At 41.9% G+C, this 25273-nt stretch overlaps 1 protein-coding gene across 2 annotated transcripts in view; it reads left to right on the top strand.

The window, feature by feature from the left end:
* PARP6 (poly(ADP-ribose) polymerase family member 6) overlaps positions 1-11526 on the top strand; it is a 71771-nt gene extending 60245 nt beyond the window's left edge. For both annotated transcript variants that reach the window (XM_089671405.1, XM_089671404.1), the window contains exons 22-23: positions 975-1059; positions 11050-11526. In XM_089671405.1, coding sequence (XP_089527531.1) covers positions 975-1059; positions 11050-11152 — 188 coding nt within the window. In that variant the 3' untranslated portion in view covers positions 11153-11526. The remainder of the gene's footprint in view (positions 1-974; positions 1060-11049) is intronic.
* The last annotated feature ends 13747 nt before the right edge of the window (positions 11527-25273 follow it).

Here is a 25273-nt window from a genome sequence, read left to right as displayed (position 1 = left end):
GTCTGAGAAAAAAACCCTTCTAAGGACTACATATCCCATGGTAGCTTGCTGGATGCAAGCATTGATTCCTGTACTGACTCCGCCTCCTGAAACTCCTCCTCTCAGTACCTCTGTAGTTCAGAAGGCAGGCTCTATGAAATGTGTGACTCAGCAGTGCCTACTCACAGGGCATAGTGAGTATGTGTCACTTACTTTACAGAGGTAAATGTGCGGGGATTTTAAAAAAATACATTTTCAAAATTCAAGATTATTCAGATTAATAAGAGTAGACTATAAATGCAATGTGAAAATGAAAATATGAGTTTATTTGTTGACAATAGATACGTTTTAGGCCCTGTTCACACTTGAGCGTTTTGCAGTTGGTAGTTTGAAGCTTGAAAATGCTCAACAAGCAAAAACTTATTGTTTGCAATAGCCCTGAGCGCCCTATCACTTGTAGCATTTTTCCTGTTGCTCAGTAAAGTACATAAGCTACTTTTCAGGCAGAATTGAGTGTTTATCCCCATAGACTTCAATGGAAATGCCTGAAAAGCATGAAAAAGCACAGCTTTTTTTGAGCGTTTTTTTTCAAACGTTTTGTTGCGCATTTGCTGCTCAAACAGCAGCTCTCTGCCTCTTTTTCAGCAGCACCTTTTAGCTGAAAAACGCCTGCCAAAAGCTGTAAAAATGCACAATTCTGCTCCACAAAATGCTAAAAAATGCTTGAAAAACCCTTGGTAAACACTGATTAACACAAAGTATGCAGCAATTGAACATTCTATATACTTTCCATTTTAAGTCAGTTTCCTCTTTATTAAAGGAATTCTGGCAAGCCTTGCACCTTTGTGTTCTCATTGTCAGTATGTCTGCCTCTTTGTCACATGTCTGAATTACCTTTCTGATGTTCAGAACAGCCTGTCTAGTTAAACATTCTTTCAGATGTTACTAAGTTTCTTGATTTATCCTGATCATAAAATTATTATGCTTTTTCATAGTAATAACATCAAAGGATCTGCAGAAGCATGGGAATATTTGGGTGTGCCCAGTGTCTGACCATGTCTGCACACGATTTTTCTTTGTGTAAGTAGCTATATCTATGCCATATACAATATTAAGTATTAATGATGCATGTGTTCTTTCCTAGAACTTTGGTATTTTAGGTGGCTATATGTGGTAGAATTAAAATATTTCTTTACAACATGTCACCTCTTTCGAAACTTACATATGAAATGATACAGACTTCTTGATAACTCAGATTCCATTGTTGCCTTAACTGCATTTATTTAGCGACACGACATGTATAATTTAAATATGCCAACAAATAATTACATTGACAACTTTACTGGCATCATTTGAGGGGAAACAACCTAAATGTTGTTAGCCAAATCCCTATAGCTGTCAGGGTGTTTTCTGGTTGCAAGAAATGCCCTCTCTTTAAAATAGGACTAAAAGCAAAACCTTTTTTTACATCATGTAAAATAAGAGTTATAACCCATGTCAGTTTTGATTTTGCCATGTGTGTCCAATTGGGGAGATTTCATTTCACTTCCTGTCAAATAGATAAGACAGGAAGTGAGAGGATACCCTTCCAGTGAGGGAATCTCTGGTTATCACCAGGGCCACCAGAACTAGTATCCCTATTGTAAGAGTTCCCCTCTATTCCTGTTCTGGTGTAATTTGTGATTTTTTTTCTTTCTCAGAGTGAAATTTCTCAGTGATAAAAGTAAACAACAGAATAATTAGAGGGGGTGAATCTCCCTAACCAGTACAAGGGCATGCACATTCTCACCACATTAATCATGTGCAGGGTAAAAGATTGCAGAGCAGTGGTGTGATGGAGCAGGTGAAGCAGGTATTGTGCTGAAGTGAAGTCTGGGGTGTTGCTGGTTATGGTTGCTTAAATAATGCTGAGGACAGTCTTCCAGTGGGTGAAGACATTTGGGCAGTGTCACCATATCAGCAAGCACCTTCTACAGTGGTATATCGCCACCATCAGTCAGAGAGCAAGGGTAAGAATTTTTGTACAACAGATGGGTTCTATTCGATCGCAAGCATAACTTGCCATTATCCTGGGTGGCATTTAGACCTTTTGTAGATGGTGAGGTTAATGTTACCCCTGTCCACTTCTGTCAGCACAAGAGCCAGACCTTTTCCCATGCCCTATAGGATGGTCCAGTGTTGGGTAAGGGGTTATGAGTAGCAAACATGTTAGAATACAGGGTGGAGATTAAACATCTTTGGGGGGTCATCTGAGATTCCAGAGGAATGAGTGGTCCTGTGAACACATGGCAAGCTTTAGAGCTGTTCAAAAAATGGCATATTTGAAAGTAGGTCAATTGGGGGATTTGGCCTGCAAGTTTTTTTTGTCAGTCAAGGTAGCTCTGTCACAAAAGATTGAATTGTTGAAGAACTTGTATGCTAGAATTTGTGTGTGGCTAGTAGGCCTTTAAGATGTTTGGGGATGTGCCCAGTTCAAAATCTGGACTCATGCATATAGGTGTGAGAGGGCCTGCTACTGAGGAGGTAGTAAGGGACCTAAAGATGCCAGATAAGCACTTTAAAGTAGAATCTATGAGGTGGTCTTGGGTAGATCAGTGGGATTGTTTGAGTGAAACCATGTCATGGATTGTACGTATCAACCCACAATGGCTTGTTCAAGAACCTACCCACTCTTTTTATGCAAAATGAATGTTTCAGCTGACTATCCCAAAAATAATTACATGAATGTAGAAGACCAAATTCCCCTTCATGTTTTGATAATGTCAGATGGGTAAGGTTTAATCTAAGGGTAGTATTGGAATAATCTGAAAGATGTAGAGTAGAAAGGTTAGAATGTTCATCTTTAGGATGGTTGATATCCCAAACCAAGAGGAGTATATTTTGTCTCATGCCTCCTGAATATATTGTGTGTCTTGAAGGAGTTCAATGTAATTTTGTTAAATCATAAGGGAACTAGGTAGGTAATCATGCCAGATTACCACACAAACAGGAAAGCTTGTTGCCATAATACCACATCTTGGGATAGAGTTATGCTAAGTGCAAAAGATTTAACATAGTTGTTTTTCAATTAGATATAATCTTGGGTTCTTCCAGTAATGCCCAAAATTAGATTGGACAGCGTGGTGTGGGAATTAAAAACAAACAAACAGAAAAACATCAGAAGCAAAGTTTACAGTATATTCTGTCTGGACTAAGGTGAAGCCTTATATTTTGGGATTGACATTTACAGTAGATGCCTAAGGAGCGACTTCAAAGTGATTATATTTATTCAGGGGAATAGGGGGCACCCCAGACGAGTCCCGTTTTGGAACACAAAGGTTTCAGGAAGGTGACTTTTCAACTTCATTCTTACTTCAGGGATTGAATATACAGTAGTGATAAAATGTTTTTGCCCATACTTTGTTTAAGGCCCACTCAAACTTAAAGTGCCTCCATGTAATCCCAGGCCAAACTGTCAAATGCCTTCTTGGCATCCATTGACAGAAAAACATGTTATCATGCTTTCTTTCGTTGGGGAAACTCTGCTTGTGTTTACGAGATTAAGGAAGAAAAGAACAGTAGGATGTAAATTGCTAAAATCTTGTCATATACAGTATATCTACATTGAGAAGTGAAATGGTCCTGTAATTGGATACTTGAGTGGGATTCTTCTCTTCTTTGGACAATACTGTCCTGCAATACAATACTGTGTGCTTTTAATAGGTAGGGGGAGATGGGTTGACCAGGGAGATACTTGCAGTCTGTAACAAAATGAAGACTCGGTGCTTTTTCCAGACTTTTGTAATACTTGACGGGTAATCCATAAGGACTTTGGGTATTGCTGGGTTTCATTTGTTTCTGTGTCATGGGGAAGTGTCATGGAACAAAAGTGTAGAGATGTGTTTCTTGATTTGATACAGCGCTCTGTGGGGGATAGAGGAAGCCCCCGTGGAGGTGTCCAGTAAGGAATTGAGAGGGATGTTTAGGTTATCTTCTATTATTAGCATTCCAGTTTTTTGCATTGGTAGGGTACCTATTTGTAGTTATTGAAGTACAGTATATGTTAGCAAGGGTAAAATATAAGGGCCCAGAATAAAGGACTGAGTCCCCTTTAGTTGTGTATGTGGTTTTGGTGGTGTGGAGACAGTTAGGAATCTGTAGTTTGATTATCTAGGAATTGAGTTACTTTTAAAATGAGTTTGCTGCAGAAAACAAACATCTTGCACGTACTCTTTGTGAAGTTCATGTAGAGTTTTTTTTTACTTTTTACTCAGAGTATTGAGTCATTTTGTGATGAAAGAGAGTAGTTAAATTACTGTGTTTTAGGAGACACCGTAGAGAAGAGCATTATCAGGTCGTCAATCCCACACCAATGTACCAGTAAAAGGAAACTAATGACCTTCCAAGGTTCAGATATTTATCTTGTGAAGTAGGAGATACTGCACTCTGTGTATTCATGAAACTTAAAACATGTCAAACATAAACACATAAGCATAACACAAGAAAAATTAGATATTTCACTTTATTATTTGCAATGACACAAATGCAGGGGAGGGACCAATTGCACATGCGGGAACCGAACATCTGCAATATGTCTACAATGACATCTGCAATATTCTATCATTTCTTTTTTCCCCACCAAGGGTATTGGGATAGTGAGCAATGAAGTTTAGTGTCTATAGCTTAATTCCATATAATTGGCCTGCAGATGCTATCAATTGGAGAGGGCAAGCCATAGGAGAATACTTCAGTCCAGAGTGTACCCTATCTCCACCCCTCCCCCCACTCACCACTGTTTAAAGCTAAAGTGCCACTGTGTAGTGCAAACAGGTTTTCAAGCAAGTGGGCATCTCACATGTCATGTAGGCTAAAACACATTATGTGTAAGATTTATGGATTTTGCATCAAGGAAATCATGGCTGTATACAAATACTATACTAACTTTCTTGTGTGAGGAACTCTCATGCATGTGATGAAGAAAACAAGGTTACTCTTCCAATTGAAATAGACCAGAAAATTGCTGTGAAGCAGCTTTGTATATAAAGTAGATAGTGGCCAATGAGCTGGGACACCCAGCCATGTGGTAATGGCCACAAAGTGAGGGGTGAAAAAGGGCTCTGTCAGCTACAGAAGTACACATAAGCCCTAAGGGTGAGAGCTAGAGAAGCATTCTTTACAATAGAAAATCTAATATACAGTTTAAGTTGCTAGTTGCCCTTATGAGATGAGATTCTATGGGATTCCTCTGGTTAGGGGTTTGGGAAAGTGATGTAGGCACATGTGGATGCCTGCAAACACAAATGCTCCTGCGCTTGGGGATAGACTCGATGCAGGCTACAACCACATTAAGAATGTCCTGGAACATGCACACCTTGCTGCCATCAAATAGACCGGGGGAATCCAAATATACTGAATGAGGAAAGAAAAAACAGAGGGCGCACAGGCCTAGTGCATTACCATAAAAAATGTTTAATAAAAATTAAAGTAGGTGTTGTACTCACAAATGACAATATAATCAAGGCACATCATAAAGAACAGCTGGGTCAACACCGCACTGAGTAACAGTCCGCAATGGGGAGTGTAGACATCCAATAGGCTGACGCGTTTCAAGGACTTGCCTCTTCCTCAGAGCCAACTGACCAAATGTCTGCTCCCTCTTTTATATGCTCACTACTAGTTGAACCAAAGGTCACATGGGCCGTCCTGGACACTCCCCTATACAGGTGGAGGAGTCACAGGGGCAATTTACATAGTATAAGTAAACACAAAAGATCTATCAACACATATATAAATATATATGTATAAATAAAACCATTAAAACTAGTGACAATCATAAAATCATATGAACCATCAGAAGTGTGCAAATGAAAAATAAATAAGTAGAAAGTTACACATATATATTAAATATTAAAAATCCTTCCCTGGTGATGGATGGATGGATGAACGATGCTACGAAGCTGCCTAGTGCTCTGCTTGCCATAGACAACCATGGGACATGGATTTAATTTAGAGAGTAGATCTGAAACCCAGCAGAGACACTTAATTAATTCATAGAAATGCAGCCTACAGGGTGTGTACTATCATTCTAGTATAGTCATATGTGATGAAACTTAGGCACGTGTGGCAATGCGGTGCACCATGGATGGATATGCATATGTGATACTATATACAGGGACAAATGAGATAAATCACTAGTATAAACATAAATGTTGATATAAAACGTTACAAAAAACCTCTTAATATGGTTCACAACGTTTAAATAAAATAAAATGAAATAAGTATTGTTACAATATAGTATAATATCTGGTAAAATTGGTATAGTGTATGGTATACGTGTGTATGCATAAACATGGAAGCATAAGAAATATAAATATATAGGAAATAAAGAAAAAAAAATAAAAAATTAATAATTATATAAAAAATGTGTAAAAGATATATATGTGTGTGTTATATATAAGAATTATATAGATGTCAAAGGTGTTATGGAACAAGCACTTGCATCACTAGAGCACATGCGTGCGCACATGTGTGTGTAACACGTCCATATGAGTAACTGCTTTCTTGTAAAAAAACATGTATATACATACATACATAAACATACACACACATATATGGAAACTGAATGAAAAAATGGGTGACCAATGAATGACCCATAGACACAGGAGCCTGGGAATGCGGTCGAACGCATGCGCCTAAGGGTGACATAATAAATGTGAAGTGAGCAACCTAATGTGTAAGGATGCAGGGTAATGGTAGCTATACTGATGATACTATAGTAATCATAGCTGATGAAAATTAATATATTTAAAGCATACATCTGTAGTGGATGGTATACCCACTATAGGTCACAAGGGAAATGATGGAACTAGCCACAAAGAGGGGGGGGGGGGGGGGGGAGAGAGAGAGAGAAAAAAAAGGAGGGGAGGGGGTTTGGGAGAGAGACAAAAAGGATGAGAGTAGGACTCTAGGGAACATGTACAGCTCAGCAGAAGGTACCTATGCATAACGGGGGGTCAGTGAATGACCCCATGTATCTCAAGATCTTCATTAAGCCCAGTGGGTGAACTTTCTTCCACCATCTGAATCTCCTGTGATGGATTCAATCCCAAATACTTTCATGCCTGATGGATCACCACTGTGTGCCTCCCAAAAGTGCCGTGGTACGGAATATTTGTATTTGCCTATATTGCTCTCCTTGTGATTAATGATGTTAGATTTGTGTTCGCCATACCTGACTCTCAAGGGATGCATGGTTCTACCAACATATAGGAGGCCACAGGGGCAGATAAGCCAATAAATCACAAAGGAAGTGCCACAGTTGATGAACTGCTTAATCTTATATGTACGGCCATTGGTGCCAGCCACCTCTTTCTTTCTGTGGCACATGTATTTGCAGGTTCCACAATTGCTCACACCTCATTTGAAACTGCCCCTTTGATCAAACAGGGCAGACCAAGGATTGACCGTATTGCTGGCACCAGCAAAAGGCTTCTTAATTCTACTGGGTGCTATGTGACTCCTGAGATACCTAGGTTTCCTGAACACAATTTTCGGGTCTGGGGGCAAGACTCTGACCAAGGACTGGGTCCTGCTTAAGAATTTTCCAATGCTTTTGAATGCTTCGCTGTATGTCAAAGGCTTTAGTATTGAACCTGGTGCAAAACCTGACCTGGTTATTAAATCTATTGTTGGGGTCTTTAGTGGCTTTCTTGGCAGCTGTGTGTGGTATATGCAGTGGACTCTCTTCATATTGGCCCCAATACTTCTGGTATGCTTCCTCGATGTGGACCTCACTGTAGCCTTTTTCTTGGAACATGGTCCTCAAGATGGCGCTCTGTTCCTCATAGTCAACCTCTGGTGGTGCATGTTCTTCTCAACCTGCAATACTGACCAAAAGGGACATTTCGGATCCATTTCGGGTGGTGATGGCTACTAGCGTGCAAGTAAGAATTGCCTGTGCTAGGCTTAAAATGCGTTTTAGAGCAGATGTTGCCATCAGAGTCTGTCCGTAATTCAAGATCTAGGAATACCAGTCTGTTGGCATCCACCACATGTGTGAAGCCGATTCCAAAGGGGTTATTTTGGCAGTGTGCAAGAAACCCATCCAGATCCTCGTCTGACCCTTGCCAAATGATTAAGATATCGTCTATATATCTGGCGTACAGGGCCAGATTGCCCCGATATGGGTTGTTGTTCCATATTGATTCCTCCTCCCAATACCCCATGAAGAGGTTGGCATAGCTCAGTGGTCGGCAAGCCGCGGCTCGCGAGCCACATGCGGCTCTTTACAAGCTTAAATGCGGCTCTTCTGTGTGCCGGGCGCCCGCTCCCCTCCCTCCTCTCCCTCCTCTCGGATGGGCGTGTGCCGGGCGGCCGCCCCCTCACCTCCCCTCCCTCCTCTCGGACGGCCGCCCGCTCCCCTCCCTCCTCTCGGGCGGCCGCCCCAAAAGTCAGGACTCTGCAGCTGTCAGGATGTAGGCGGGGCAGCCAGGATGTAGGCGGGGCAGCGTGACGAACTCCTCTCCTCTCACAGTCCGCCCTGAAGACCAGAACGGCGCGGGAAGCACGACGAGAGGAACGCGCGGAGCAAAGGTAAGTGAATTGACACAGGGGGGACTTACTATATGGGGGATGAATTTCTATATGGGGGACTTACTATATGGGGGGGGACTTACTATATGGGGGATGAATTACTATATGGGGGGGGACTTACTATATGGGGGACTTACTATATGGGGGGGGACTTACTATATGGGGGGACTTACTATATGGGGGGGGACTTACTATATGGGGGGGGACTTACTATATGGGGGATGAATTACTATATGGGAGATGAATTACTATATGGGAGATGAATTACTATGGGGGATGAATTACTATATGGGGGATGAATTACTATATGGGGGATGAATTACTATATGGGGGATGAATTACTATGGGGGATGAATTACTATATGGGGGATGAATTACTATGGGGGATGAATTACTATATGGGGGATGAATTACTATATGGGGGATGAATTACTATGGGGGGGATGAATTACTATGGGGGGATGAATTACTATATGGGGGATGAATTACTATGGGGGATGAAGTACTATGGGGGGATGAATTACTATGGGGGGATGAATTACTATGGGGGATGAATTACTATGGGGGATGAATTACTATATGGGGGATGAATTACTATATGGGGGATGAATTACTATGGGGGATGAATTACTATATGGGGGATGAATTGCTATATGGGGGATGAATTGCTATATGGGGGATGAATTACTATGGGGGATGAATTACTATATGGGGGATGAATTACTCTATGGGGGATGAATTACTATGGGGGATGAATTACTATATGGGAGATGTATTTTCAGTTTTAAAAATGTGGCTCTCAAAATAAATTTCAATCGTGGTTTTGGCGAGATTTGGCTCAGTTGAAAAAAAAGGTTGCCCACCACTGGCATAGCTATACATAAGCCCTGCGGGTGAGAGCTAGAGAAGCATTCTTTACAATAGAAAATCTAACATACAGTTTAAGTTGCTAGTTGCCCTTATGAGATGAGATTCTATGGGATTCCTCTGGTTAGGGGTTTGGGAAAGTGATGTAGGCACATGTGGATGCCTCACTGTTCTTCCCAGCTTGTAGTAACATGATCCTAATCAGTGCCTGTGATGGTTGTGGGACAATGAATAGTGTTTAAGCATCACAGTGTCACGGAATGTTGCTAGGGTAGGGGTGTGTCTGATCTGATGTAAAAAGTCAGTGTCCTATTGAGGAACCAACATCCAGGAGACACTCTGGAGATATTAGCTGACAGTGCACAAGGCAACAATATTTAGTCAAAACAGTGACTTTAGGGAGCTCTGTACACTAATGTTACAGAGAAAAAGTCCTTACTGCCAGGTTTTTTATGTGGGCACAGGAATGCTATCCTTTAGAACAGTGTTTCTCAACTGGGGTGCCATTTGGACACCCCAGGGCTGCTACATGCATGAGACCCAGTTTGCCCTGGGTTAGTGTCAAAAGTTGCCATGGTGCAGGTGGGCTGGCTTCCAGCACCATAACATCCAGTGACGCTCTAGGACCACAATGTTTGGCATCATTCATTACTGTGGTTTTGGTGGCAACACATAACACTGATCCAGGCCAGGTGGTATGCAGGCATTTAGGAGAGGATAGATGTCCACTTGCTCCAAACTTATTTTACTGCCTGCCCCCTGCTATGCTGCTCGAGCCAAAATGTAGGGCTCTAATGTGAAGAGGGGACAGTATGATTGGGAGAATCTGTGATGGGGGATTGGTTGTGTGATTGGGGGGGGCTTTGATGTGCTGAGAGGACTTTAGTATTGGAGGACTTTCCCATGGGGGGGCTGTGATGTATGGGGAGGTATCTGATGTGATGGGGGACTCTAATGTGATGAGGGTTTCTGAAGTTAATTTCATCAAGGTAGTTGTCCCAGGATCAGGTTACCATTGATAAGTAACATTTACATTTTTTTAACATTACATTTTAAAGGGTGCCACAACTTAAAAAAAAGGTTGAGAAACACTGCTTTAGAAGGTTCCCGTCTCTTGTCTCCACTTTGCTCTTGGACCTTCTGCTTCATACGGCTATGTGGTCCCCTTTAGTGATCTCCTTTTGGAGAGTGCCTGGCTTTGTAGCTCAATGGGGTCCTTGAGATGAGCAGTGGTAGAATTCCCCGTAGTACAACTGTTTTCTGAGTTCTACTATTATGCAACTCTTGAACTTCAAATTAAAAAACGTTACATCAATATGCGTATAGAAACAAGGGGTTTAAGTAATCATCATTTGCGTTTAGTAGTTAATATTCCCAAAGATTCAAAAAGAATTCCCAAAATCATCCCAAAATTCGTATCCCACAACAAGCAGGCAGCTATCAGATTACTGTTCTCAGATGGCTTTAAAGGTGAAGTCTGATTGGCTTTTACAGGTTTCTTTTATTTATATATTACCATTGCCTCTTGCACTGTCCTCCCGAATCTACAAACTGTCTTGTATAATATATGATTACCATTTGTGCTGTACTCAAGTTACTGTTCCAATTCTAAAAATGCCTCTCTCATTTAAGGTATGAAGATGGCCAGGTGGGCGATGCCAACATTAACACTCAGGACCCCAAGATCCAAAAGGAGATCATGAGAGTGATTGGAACCCAGGTGTACAGCGGATGAGGGATATTACCTCAGGATTATAGCTGCTACAGAGGGGAACAGTCTGTCCTCTCTAGGACCAAGATCATGGGGCAAATGTTGGTCTCTTTCTTGCTTCACATGAAGGAGATTGGGCATCCTCTGTGACCCTCTTTGATGTGGAGATGAGGGTCTTGCACTGATCAGGCTCTCCAGGATTCAGTAAGATATTGTTCTGTGTGGAGATGTCGACGAACTGGAACAATTACCTGAAATATACAGACTCTGCCCTGTGACAGTGCTATCCCTTTCCCTCGCTTTATCCCTACTCTGAACATTTCTCATTTACAACTCTTTGTTTAACAAAAAGAAAATCAAAAAGTTTAAAAATTAAAAAAAAAGACATGAAAATTTTATTTGGAGTTGATTCCATTATTGTACTAATGGAAGTTAAATGGGGGAAGGAAAACTTTTCATCTGGACCATACAGGCAATGTTAAATGTCATTTCATGCCCCATATTACTGGTTAGACTGACCATCGCTTTTTAGCTTTTATTTCAGTGTTTGTGGAATCTGGATAGTTTTAGTTGCATGGTGCGTGCCCTCATGCTTCACTTTCAGGGAAAATACATCAGTAATGGATACATGATGATCATGAAGGGAGGTATAGGGTAAACAGTGATGTTCAGCTATCCTATGGCATTCAAAAACATGTCCATTTCAATCCATTCTGGGTCTTCTAATAGTTGTTGTGCTTCAAAGGCAGAAATTACACTACATTTCAAAAAGTAATTATAGTGTGTGCTTGTTCCTTCCATAGTCTAAAATAGCACTCAAGAAAGAAACCTTTAACACTCAGGTCAGCAACAAATAAAAAGAACATCGGATGACATTATTACATAGTATTACATAAACTAGTTTTTCTTTTTAAATTATATACATATATAAAAAAAATTAAAGCAAGCACTGCTTCCCTTCCATTAGTAAATATTATGATAAAAATACCCATCAGATGTAACTGAACATTAACCCTTTTGATGCCCAGTCTGCACGGTCGCTGCTGTGTTCATTCATCGCTACAGCATAGTAAACCGTGTTTACTATGTTTCAGTTTGTGAATAAATAGGAGTCTCTGGAGACTTATATTCGTTAATATGCAGTGCAGTCAAAGCTGCAGAGAAAGGGACTGAGAACTCTATGAATTCAGCCCCTTTCTCTGTCTCAAAAAAAGAGAAATTAAGGATCTGTTTAGAGCTCAGATATCTCACCAAAGCTACCCCCCCCCAAAAAAAGTGAAAAATATTAAAAATAAAATTGTATAAAAATAACATAAAATAAAAACATTGTAAAGTCTTGTTCACACAAGGCATACTACAGCATGCGCCCCGCAAGGCCATGTTTACCTGCACAGGGATGCACGGGTATTCTGTGCATCCCTGTGCAGGTAATCCCATTGATGTCATTTGCAATGTAGCAACTGCACAAACACAGTAGTTGCTCCCAATTTGACATACATGTGGGTCAGGGTGGATGTCCCTGACCTCACACTGTCTATATTCAGGGTTGTGCAACCACACCTACATGGATGTCTGATTGTGAGCATCGCCATGGCACTCCATGGGAATAAACTTTAGTACGCCCCATGTGAACGAGGCCTTAGTAGGAATTTAGCAGGAATTTTGTAAGTTATGTTGTGTTTATGTCGAATAATAATGATTTCAGCGTATTTTTTGTGAAAATAGTGATTTGATTAATATGCACAGCTATTGCGGGGCCTAAAAAATCATTGCACTTTTTTTCATTCTACAGGTCATGTGCTTTCAGAAAATGTATGGTTGTGGGGGGGGGGGGGTCTTTTATAAACTCTGAAAGCTGTAAGTGAAAAATGAACACCTCCAGATTTTTAGAGTAAGTTGTTTTTATTTACAGTTTTGTGCTCCAGTTTTCACTATTTCACAAAAAGGCACAATTTGAATTGTACAAGTATTTGTTATTTATTAAATCAATACAGTTTTAGCTTTTATATCTAGTAGGAATTTGGCAGGAATTTTGTAAATTTCGCCATGTATGTGTCTACTAATAATGATTTTAGTGTATTTTTAGTGAAAATATTGTTTTGATAAAAATTTGCCCAAAGATCACAGGGCCTAAAAAAAAATTAGTGGCACCTTCCTTTTTATTCTACTGGTCCTATGTGTTCAGAAAATGTATGGTTGGGGGGGGGGGGGGGGGGGGTCTTTCACAGACTCTGAAAGCTGTAAGGGAAAAATGTAAAAGTAATGGAACAACTGCAAAAATGGCACACATCCATCCGCACATCCTGTTGTTGACTGTGACTAAATATTGTTACTCCTCTATGTTCAAACACTAGTGACCTGGTACCTGGTAGTGACTGAGTAGATGAGGGGACTGAATGCAGTGACAGAGATTGTGAGGGCAGGGAGGCAGTTTCCAATCTGTGCTGTTGCCAGATGTGTAGAACAAAGGACTGAGGACCACCAAGGAAGGAACCGAGCGCAGGAAGACCAAGGTGCTAGAGCATGTTACAGGGACTAGATTTCCTTTGCAGATCAGTAAATCGAGGAAGAGAAAAACAGGGTTCAGGAAACAACCAAAGCCAGTAAGAGCCAGGCAAGTAAGTTCAAGGCAGAAGGCAATAAGTGAAGAATTCAAGCCATGGTCACAATGAGGAGGTCAAAGTCCAGAGGCAGGACAGGAGGCAAGTAAGGTTACAAACTGGGGTCAAGAACACCCAAGCAACGTAGAACCAGATAAGGAAGTGAAAACAATGTCAAGGAAACAAGCCGAAATCTTTAACAGCCAGGAGAAACAGGTAGAATCAGCAGGAAAGGTCAATGGTAATCAAAAACAAACTGAAGGACACTCAGCAATTGCTTTCTTCAGTGCTCTGGTGTAAAGGCTGCTGGGTGCCAACATTAGCGATGATGCCCACTCACTATTGCAGATCCAGCAGTTACTCTATGCACAGAGCCAGGGGCAGTAGTATGCGGTAGGAGCGGGTAGTTGGCCAATGAGCAGGAAGTATAAATCCTGCCCTGCATACTATGGTTTTTTTCTTCATAAGACAAGTACAAGTAAATACTCCTGGTGAATGTGTCAAAACTGGAGCAGCTGTGAATGGCAACCAATCAGCTTCTACCTTCAGCTTGTTCAGTTAAAGCTGAACTTAAAGTGGAGTTCCAGTTTAATAAAAAAAAACAAAAGTCAGCAGCTACAAAAACTGTAGCTGCTGACTTTTAAAATACAGACACTTACCTGTCCCTCAGTCCAGCGGTGTCTTCGCCATGGCTGGTTTCACCGGCCGTCTTCTCTCCCTGGCACCAGCATCTTCAGTGTTGTCACCTGGCTGTTACAGTTTGCGGCTTTACAGCTGGGTGCCCACTGCGCATGCGTGAGTAGCGCTGCGCTTTGTGAATGGTCCCTGTCACATGTCCCAGAAGACTACGGGGAGGGAGGGGGAGGACAAATTCCGCTTCCAATTGCCTTGGGCGGAAGTGGGAGCGGGTACCTGTCAACCTTCCCCCCCCCCCCGCTCCTCAAAGGTGCCAATCCTTAACGGCAAGAGGGAAAAGGCTCCCTTTTGTGTGGAGCTCCACTTTAAGTCCTAAATTAAGAAAAGACAGGCTCTTTATTGCGGAAGAGACTTGCAATGTCTCTTCTGCAATAAAATAAACCTACAGGCATGCTGACAGTCTTCTTTAGAATGTACACTGAGCTGCACATTAACTTATCCAGGAATTCATCTTGAACAAATTTATCAATAAAAACATGAAAAAACTATTGTACTGCATACAGGGGTGTATTTACCACAAGGCAAACAAGGCACTTGCCTAGGGCAACATTTATCAAGGGGGGCAGCACCTGCCCCCAGAAGAAGGGGTGGAAGAAGGGACACGCCATTGGAACCGGGTGGGATTCGAGAGAAGCTATGGTCTGCTTGATGGTGTATGTAGTGCCTGGCTCATGTTGCGGGGGATGTCCAGAGGTGTGAAGATGAGTGTCTCTCTATCACCGTGGGGGGTGGGAGGTTGTGGAAGGCTCCCAGGTGTTGTTAGTCAATGTCAGGCTCTCTCTGCGGGAGGGGGAAGGGGGGGTTGTGTTGGTCGGTGTCTGTGGGGGCAGACAATTTTTGTGTTGCCTAGGGCAGTACAAAACCTAAGTACACCACTGACTGCATATAGCCTTTGTAATGTGTAGGTAGTCTCAGACCGTCTCTTGCAACATAGTCAGCTGCTGAAAGTCTCTTGTAATGTATTGGCAATCTGTATTTATAGCATCTGGGCAGTTTTAGCAGTTCATATACAAATACTGAACTTGAGGTTGGATCCAGAGATGTACATAATGTATTGGAGTTGTCCTCCCTTATTTGGGCAGATGCCCACTTCTGAAAAAGCTATGGAAATATATTAGATAATCTTAGAGATTGTCTGTCTCCAATCAGAATGTCACATTGACAGTGACTAAGCAGTGTTCAAGTCCAATATTGAATTTCTAATCTATTTACACCATGGGTGTCAAACTGGTGGCCCTCCAGATGTTGCCAAACTACAAGTCCCATGAGACATTGCAAGATTGACAGTTACAAGCATGACTCCCAAAGGCAGACGCATGATGGGACTTGTAGTTTCACAACAGCTGGAGTGCCACCAGTTTGACACCCCTGATTTACACCATTGTGACAGTCTCCTGGTACTTGAGATTGGTCTCCATAAACATGACAGCAATAAAAGTGAGTTGCATATATGCTGTCCTTTTGCTTAAAGATCCTTTAAAAACTTTATTGATAAATAAAAGCTTTCAACGCATGAATAAAAGCTAACTGTTTTACGCACACCTGCCCAGTGTAATATGGTTTGTCCTGACACCCGTAATTTCCATCCTTTTGCTGGACAGTATGACCTGTTAAAGGAAATGGAAAAATAACAGATCTACTAGCTGTATCTCATTCCCAAGACCGTTACATTCATACATTGTGCCCTTGCAGAACACATGCAGAAAAACTCATGTCTCTGCACCATGGTAGAAATGAAGCCTTGGGCCTCAATCACACCATCTACAGAGACTTGAGTTTTTCTGTATATGAGTTCTGCAAGGGCACAGGGAAAACAATCGTTCTCTGTGTGCCCTGTTCACACCACAATCCTAGTATCATGTGCAATTTTTTTCTGCACAGGAATCTGCAACGTCTAAACAACCTCACTAAATCACGCATGAAAACTGATGTAAACTCGTGTCTCTGCAAGTGAAATCTGCACATCAGTTTCCATCAGTTTTTCTGCACTTGAGGCCTTAACTGACTTGTCCAGCCATCAAATTGTCGGAGTCATAACTGATCACATGTGCAGCACCATAGCAACTGGAGATGAAACAGAGGCTAAGATGGCAGCTTCCCTCGCTGTAAAGCAAAGGAGGGTTTAGTTCAACTTTAACAGGTATTAAAGTTATGTTACAGGGGTGACAGAAAAACAAACAATACTCTGTTAATGCTAGTGACAGTCTGCTTAATTTTTATCATTTTTTATGTTCCACTTTAACACATGCTTGCTTCCACTGTGCCACATGTAGCAAACACCTTAGTTGACTATTTCCATCTAATAAACTTGAGAGGCATGTATGCACTCTTTGGGGGGTGTCATCCTCATCCTTGGTTTACCACTTAATGAGTCCCCGATATGTAACACCCAGTGAAATCCCTATGTACAGTTGCAAGAAAAAGTATGTGAACCCCTTGGGATTACATAGAGTTTTGCATGAATTGGGCATAAAATGTGCTCTGAACGTCATCTAAGTCACAACAATAGAAGAACACAGTCTGCTGAACATAATATTACACAAACATTAGATGTTGCCGTGGTTTAATTGCACATAACATGTAAACATTCACAGTGCAGGGAGGAAAAAGTATGTGAACCCCTTGGGATTACGTGGAGTTTTGCATGAATTGGGCATAAAATGTGCTCTGAACGTCATCTAAGTCACAACAATAGAAGAACACAGTCTGCTGAACATAATACTACACAAACATTACATGTTGCCATGGTTTAATTGCACATAACATGTAAACATTCACCGTGCAGGGAGGAAAAAGTATGTGAACCTTTGGACTTAATAACTGGTTGACTCTCCTTTGGCAGCAATAACCTCAACCAAACGTTTCCTGTAGTTGCAGATCAGACCTGCACAACGATCTGGAGTAATTTTGGACAACTCCTCTTCACAAAACTGTTTCAGTGTAGCAATATTCTTGGGATGTCTGGTGTGAATCGCTCTCTTAAGGTCATGCCACAACATTTCAATCGGGTTGAGGTCAGGACTCTGACTGGGCCACTCCAGAAGGCGTATTCTGTGCTGTTGCAGCCATTGTTTTGTTGAATTACTTGTATGCTTTGGGTCATTGTCCTGTTGCATCACCCATCCTCTGCGGAGCTTCAGTTGGCGGACAGATGGTCGTACGTTTTCCTGCAAAATGTCTTGATAAACTCTGGAATTCATTTTCCCATCAATGACAACAATCCGTCCAGGCCCTGAGGCAGCAAAGCAGCCCCAAACTATGATGCTCCCTCCGCCATGTTTTACAGTGGGGATGAGGTTTTGATGTTGCTGTGCTGTGCCTTTTTTTCTCCACACATAGTGTTGTGTGTTCTTCCCAAACAACTCAATCTTGGTTTCATCTGCCCACAGTATATTTTGCCAGTAGTGCTGTGGAACATCCAGGTGCTCTTTTGCAGACTTCAAACGTGCTGCAATATTCTTTTTGGACAGCAATGGCTTCCTCCGTGGTGTCTTCCCATGTACTCCATTCTTGTTTAATGTTTTCCTTATTGTAGATGTGTCAACAAAAATGTTAGCATGTGCCAGAGATTTCTGTAGGTGTTTAGCTGACACTCTGGGATTCTTCTTTACCTCATGCAGCATTCTGCGCTGTGCTCTTGCAGTCATTTTTACAGGACGACCACGCCTAGGGAGAGTAGCAACAGTGCTAAACTTTCTCCATTTGTAGACAGTCTGTCTTACCGTGGACACATGAACATCAAGGCTTTTGGAGATACTTTTGTAACCCTTTCTAGCTTCATGCAAGTCAACAATTCTTGATCGTAGGTCTTCTGAGAGCTCTTTTCTGCGAGGCATGGTTCACATCAGACAGTGCTTCTTGAAACCAGTAAACCCAAAACAGGTGTGTGTTTTTTAAGGGCAGGACAGCTGTCAGCAACACATCCAATATCATCACACTGATTGGAGTCAAGGTTGGCTCACTCCTGGCTCCAATTAGCTCTGGGAGAAGTCATTAAGCTAGGGCCTCACATACTTTTTCCTCCCTGCACTGTGAATGTTTACATGTTATGTGCAATTAAACCATGGCAACATCTAATGTTTGTGTAGTATTATGTTCAGCAGACAGTGTTCTTCTATTGTTGTGACTTAGATGACGTTCAGAGCACATTTTATGCCCAATTCATGCAAAACTCCACGTAATCCCAAGGGGTTCACATACTTTTTCTTGCAACTGTATGAATCAAGGATATGGATGACAAACTTCAAAAAACAACATTGTAATGAAACTGTTTCCACTCTGACAGGTTCCCATTGGTAGATTGGTATGCAGGATTGAAGTGTAAACTGAAGATTCAATAACAAGTCCATGATGTTGTGGTGTTTATCCAACCTTCCTCCAATCATAGAAAGTCATGTGCTGCAGCCAGAACTACAAGTCTCAGCGCTGAATCTTCAGAAACTACAGTTGTGTGGGGGCTGAATGAAAGTAATCACTTTACCAAACAGAGTAGCAGCCAAATGTGGGACAGGCATCAATAGAGCTAACACAGCAAATGGCCCAAACTGTTTTTCCCCAGAGTTCCCCTTTAGGCAAAACAGCCAGGCAGCTAACATTTTTCAGAATGTGGTCAACAATGTTATCCCCTGTGTGTTTCTCTTAAAAAGGTTACTTCTATGTTTTTTACTTAATTCCTACACAGGGGCGGACTGACAACTTATGGGGCCCTCGGGCAATAGGGGATCATGGGGCCCCTGTGTCCTTGCCCAAACTCAAAAAAGCCTATGAAAAAGGTACCAGGGGCATCTCATGGGGCCCCCTACTGACCCTGAGCCCTCGGGCAGTGCCCGAGTTTCCAAATGGTCAGTCCGCCCCTGTTCCTACAGAAATATACAGTACATAGATGCTTGACTTGAAGAAGTAGACACAAGCTCATTAGTTCATTCTTTTGTTTCTTGCCGCCATCTAGTGGCTCTTTACATTATAGTTTACGCCTTCCATGACCAGGGTTTTTTGAAGCATAGATGCCCAGACCAAGTTTAGCGGTGGTTTAGGGTCAATTATTTGGACAAGAACTCTATGACTCATTTTTCAGTTTGCCATTTGACAGATCTTAGGACTAGGAACGCCCACAGTTGCATATTCCAAGTTCTCTCTACAAGGGTAATTAAGGTTCTCATCGCAAGAGGCATTTTTTTACGTGACACTAAATTCTGACTTAAAAAAATTCTATTCAAGTATGTATTTTTAACTCAAAAAAGTACCTTCTGTTGCTCTCAGCCTTTTTTTTTTTTGCTGCTGTGATCTGACTCCCTGCTAGAGGGTGGCTGTGTTTATTCTCCATGGTCCCACTGTATATAGGAATACAGCCACTCTCTCTTGCTCACTCCCAAGATGGACTAGGAACTATGGACTATGAACATTGGGATGTTTCAGTGTGGATAGAGCAGTGCACATGCTCACAATTATCATGCACTGCTCACTTCAAATAAATGGAAGTGAGGAGGGAAAAGGAGAGGTTCAGGAGTTCATGGACGATAATACAAGAAGGCAGAAAAACAGAAATGATTTCATGAAAAATAGATTACAGTGGCATTAAGCAGTGGATGTGTATGGATTATTTTTCACAAATAATATTGTTCAGTGTCACTTTAAACAGGAATACTGCAAGGCAACAAAAGAGTTATGTACATAGTTGCTCAATGCTATGCATAGTTTTTGTCCTACAATATGTTTTCCTTTTCTGTAGCTGTTGAAGTTTTTTAACAGGACAGGAAATACCGGTGAAGAAAACTAGGATGATGACCTGCTCACATCAGCAGTTTTTTTCTTTTGTAGGGCAGTTTGTCATTGAGCCATCTGCAACCCATAAGTGCGACAACTCTTCATTTCTACTAACATATTTGTTATTTCCTGATTATGGAGCATGGAGAGGTAAAATTGATATCCCTCTCTCCTCTCATTTTCTATAGGTTGGAGATAGAGGGCTCAATTCACTAAAACTAAAATACTGCTCAAAGAATCGCAGTAAAATAGCGAATGTGGTATTTCTCAAAAACATTGTCAATTCATTAAAAACCATTTCTACATTACCTGATGCAGTATTCCTTTAAATGGCACAATATTTTAGCTGTATAATCATTGGTGTATTTAGGTTTTGTGCTGCCCTAGGCAACACAAACATCGTCTGCCCCCATGGACACCGACCAACACCAACCCCCCCCCTTGCCCCTCTCATGGAGAAAGCCTGACATTGACCAACAACACCCCTGTCCCCCACATGGGAGAGCCTTCCACAACCCCCCCCCCCCCCCAGCCATAGAGAGAAAGACACTCATCTTCATCTCTGGACATCCCCGGGAATGAGAGTCAGGCTCTACATACACCATTAAGCAGCGCACAGCCTTTCTCGGATCCCACTTGGTTCGCATGGAGCACATGTCCCTTCTTCTGGGGGGAGGTGCTGCCCCACTGAAAAATGCCACCCTAGGCACCCACTGAAATTAAACAAAAGAGCCAACAGTAAAAAATAAAAGATAAAAGGTTTTTAGGTTCCCCACAATCCAATAAGGGGGCACCCACACAAAAACAAAAATGGTGTGAGGTCCCTTCCCCCCCCCCCAAACCATTTCTCATACCAGACCCTTATGCAGCCCGGCAGATTAGTAAAGGGGGGGATGACTGTGTGCCCCACCCCTGAATCATTCCAGGCCACATGCCCTCAACATGAAGGGGGTACAATGCCAGGGGGGCTGGCAAAGTACCTTGTTCCTATGAGGACAAGGGCCTCTTTCCCACAGCCTTGACCTGGTGGTTGTGGGGGTCTGCAGGTGGAGAATCGGAATCTGAAAGCCCCCCTTTAGCAATAAGGGAGCACCCAGATTCTGCCCCCCCCCATGTGAGTAAGGGGTACGTCTCTGGATGACATAATTTACAATGGATGTTTAACAAGGGACTTTAAAAAAAAAAAGAACTTGTTAAAAACTGTGGGTTATGATTTAAGCATTGAGGTTAGCGCGATATGCGTGAACCCTCCCCCCCCCCCTGACCCCCCCCCCACACTGGCATACAGTATGGTGTTTTAAAGCTGCTTTTCTATACAATAAAGTGGATATGTGCTTTAGTGCAACCTCCCAGACTTTCCTTCAATCTACTCCTGTTAAAAACTGTCTTTGTGTTTCTATTTCCAACTGAGTACTCTTCAGTTGGGCTGAGTAACACCTGTGCAGATCACCACTTACCTGGACCTTCCCATGTGTGGCTAACAGGCCGGCCCCATATCTTCTAATTGGCAGCGACCAGGTATGGTCCCAATGGCTTGCCTACTGTACCAACCTGGAATTTTTTGCCATTATACCAAGATCCTGGTGTACACCTGGTACTGGAAAGAAATCACTCAGAAACCTTCTATAGGAAACTAGTGATCACTCAGCACAAAGGACACATCCATAACTTAAGGACACTAGCAAAAAAGAAATATTGCTGGGAGTGGAAGGGATTATATGGGGATCTGATTTTCCAGTATCCAAAAGAAGATGATGAGGGCCTCCGGTCCTCACAGGTGTTCATCACTTGCATTCTAGGAACATGACATATCAGGTAGATGTCACTATGTCTATGTTCACTTACTTGTGTTTTAACATTTATAATTGTTTTCCTTTATTCATCTGCCCCCTGCTGAGTCATTTTCACTGTCACCTAAATATTGCTCATACTTGCTTACATGTCATGGTTTTCATGTGTATGAGGATTATAAATTGAGCTATACTCACAAAACGTAAGAAAGTACTAGCTATGTTTTGCAAAATAGAAGGCATAGATAAAAAGTGATATCTTTAGGCACCAGTCTATATACTCTGTAGACTTCTAGTAATCCTTATGGTTAAAAACTGTCATACGTCCTGTGTAAGGATGAATGTTCAGGTTCCTAGAAATGCAGCAAAAAATGGGAGTAGTGTATAAGCAACATAAAGTACACTAATGGGTCAATTTATAAAAAAAAGTGGCTGTGCAAATGCCCCTGTAATACATCAAATATGTTTATTTCCTATGTTCATCAGCCTAATTTAGTGGCCAAATTAGTTATTTTCCCAAAACACGTTAATCAGGACAATACTGCATTATGGCCACTAGATGGAGTTGAAGATCATAGGAAATAAACATATTAGACACATTATGGGAATTATTTGCAGTGACTGTGCAAATGCTGAAACATTTGCAAAACATTTTTTTTTATAAATAGACCCCATTCAAGTTGTTGTCAATTTATTGTCATTATTAACATATTATTAACTTTTAACCACCTTAATATCAGACACAATATCAGTTTTCAGTGCTGTTACACTTTGAATGACAATTACTCAATGAAGCAACACTGTACCCAAATTACATTTTTAGGGAGTTTTTTGTAGACAGTTAATTTTCTTTTGGTAATATTTAATCATGAATGTGTTTTTTATATGTTACTAAATAAATAATAAATGAAAAAGACTGAATTTTTTTTTTAAAAAAACATGTTTTTCTTATTTTCAGTTATAAAATTTTGCAAATAAGTAATTTGTTTTCATAAATTTAGGCCAAAATTTATATTGCTACATTTCTTTGGTAAAAATAACCCAAATCAGTGTATTGTATTTAGTCTGTGTGAAAGTTAGAGTCTAAAAGCTATGGTACATACAGTATATTTGAAAATTGATTATTCCTGATGTACTTACTGCCTATCTAATTTTTTGAGGCCCTAAATGCCAGGACACAGTACAAATACAATTTTTAGAAAATAAAGAAATGAGGCAATTTTTTTTTCCACAAAGCTGTCTTTTTTTAACAAGATATGTCTCACACATGGCATAGGCATACTTGGAACTACACCTCAAAACACATTCTACCATGCCTCCCAAGTATGGGGATACCACATATGAGACTTTTTCACAGCCTAGATGCATAGAGGGGCCCAAAATTCAATGAGCACCTTTGGGCTTTCAAGGAACATAAATTACACATAAATTATGTCTAATTTCCGGGCTGCCTATCACATTTTTGGAGTTCCTGGAACACCAGGACAGTGGAAACACTCAAAAAAGGACCCCATTTTGGAATGCAAACACTCCACTGTATCTGAGAGGCATAAGGAGTTTTTGCCACAAGTTTTTGGAAAATACAGAAAATGAAAGAAGTATAAATCACATCTTTTCTGGCTATACTTCTCCTATGGATCACAGAAGTGCAGTTAGTTCTGCACTCCTGTGATCCGTTTTCAGCCGACAGCGATATGGTCAGAATCCACCCAAAACCCTGGACTGGCACCTAGTTCAGCCTCTCAGCAATCTCTTGAGAGCCTGAGCATCCCCTCCTGCCCCCTGCACAGCCCAGTGTTCTAGTGAGCGCTGGAGGGGCAGAGCAGAGAGTCGGAGACTGACAGTCCTGGCTCTCTGCTTAGAGCTGATCTATCGCGGTCTTTGATCACTCAGTTCTCTATGCAGAGCCGGATCGATGCTGCCTCCACCTAGGTGAGTTTAAGTTTTTTTTTTTTTGTTTTTTTTTAATCAGCCAATACTTCTCTTTTAAAATTAATTTTACACAAATGTAACAATACCCCTGAAGGAGCCGCTTATATTCTTTTTTTTGCCCAGATCTCCCTGTGCTTTGCCCTGCAGTCAGGCACAAAGTATTTTCCACAACCAGGTAAACACACACCTTTGCTTGTTGTCTTCAATGACCAGTATAGGGGATGTTGTTTTTGGAGTTTAACTGTAGAACTGGGGATAGGGACTGGAAATTTAGTGGGATACTCCAAAATTAGAAATTTTCCCAACTGACGACATTTAACTCTTCATTAAGCCCTTTGAAGTCCTGGCTGAAAGCAGATAGCAGACTTCTCTTTAGACTGTAGCAACAAGTAGTTTAGGAGTGAGCAAAGTCCCTTTAGCAGTAGTAGTAGTAGCAGCAGGGCAAAACTCCTCAGGTACAGGGCTTTTACGGCAGACTGTAACAGTCCAAAACCAGCAGAAACTGAGCAAAGTCCCATGCAGTAGCAATAGTTAAACAAGCTCCAGTGGTGTCGCTAGGGAGTGTGGAGGGTGTGCACTACACCCGAAAGACACCCGCCATGGGGGGTGACACCATCTAGAAGCAGGCTATGGGCCGGAAAGTCGGCGCTAGCCCTGTGTTTTCCTCTCACTGGCTGCTGTGCTGTCACTTCTAAATACAGAAGCCCGGTTGGCGTCTGCGTTTAGAAGTGACAGTGCAAACTCTCCAGGCAGCATGGCAGCACTGAAGAATCATCCTCCCCTCCTGGGCTGGGCACAACTGACAAGCTCTTCAGAACACCAGCCAGTGTTCCCTTTTTCTCAGACCCATGCTGACTATCAACACACAGTCCCCAAGATCTCTCAGTGTCTGTACTCACAAGGCCAAGGACAGAATAGCAGCCTCCTTCCAAACTTCCAGACAACTCTCTCCAGTGATTAGCAGACGGTTCTCCTCAGTCAGCTTACTGTAGAACCAAGGTCACTTTTCCTAACTGTATGCCCTCAGGTCAGCCACATGAGGCCACATGGCAGCAAGTGCCAGGCGAGGCAAGCCTGGCTTGGTGTAATCCTCTCCAGGGAAAGACCCAGAACCCATGTGCTCTCGGAGCATAAATACCTCTCCCAGCATGCAATGGGGCACTCTCCCAGCAATTGGCCAGGACTGCATCCATATTCATGCTGTTCATTTGCTTAGCCCCTACCTATGACCCCACTGACCTGAACAACCTTAGACCCATCTCCCTACTGCCATTCACTTCCAAGCTCCTTGAGCACTTAGTCTACAATCGCCTAAGCGCCCACCTTACTGACAACAACCTCCTCGATCTACTACAGTCTGGCTT

This window comes from Staurois parvus, unplaced genomic scaffold, assembly GCF_062004578.1.
Source record: "Staurois parvus isolate SC_StPar_1 unplaced genomic scaffold, SC_StPar_1.0 ptg000105l, whole genome shotgun sequence".
NCBI lineage: Eukaryota > Metazoa > Chordata > Amphibia > Anura > Ranidae > Staurois > Staurois parvus.
This window is presented reverse-complemented; position numbering and strand designations above follow the sequence as displayed.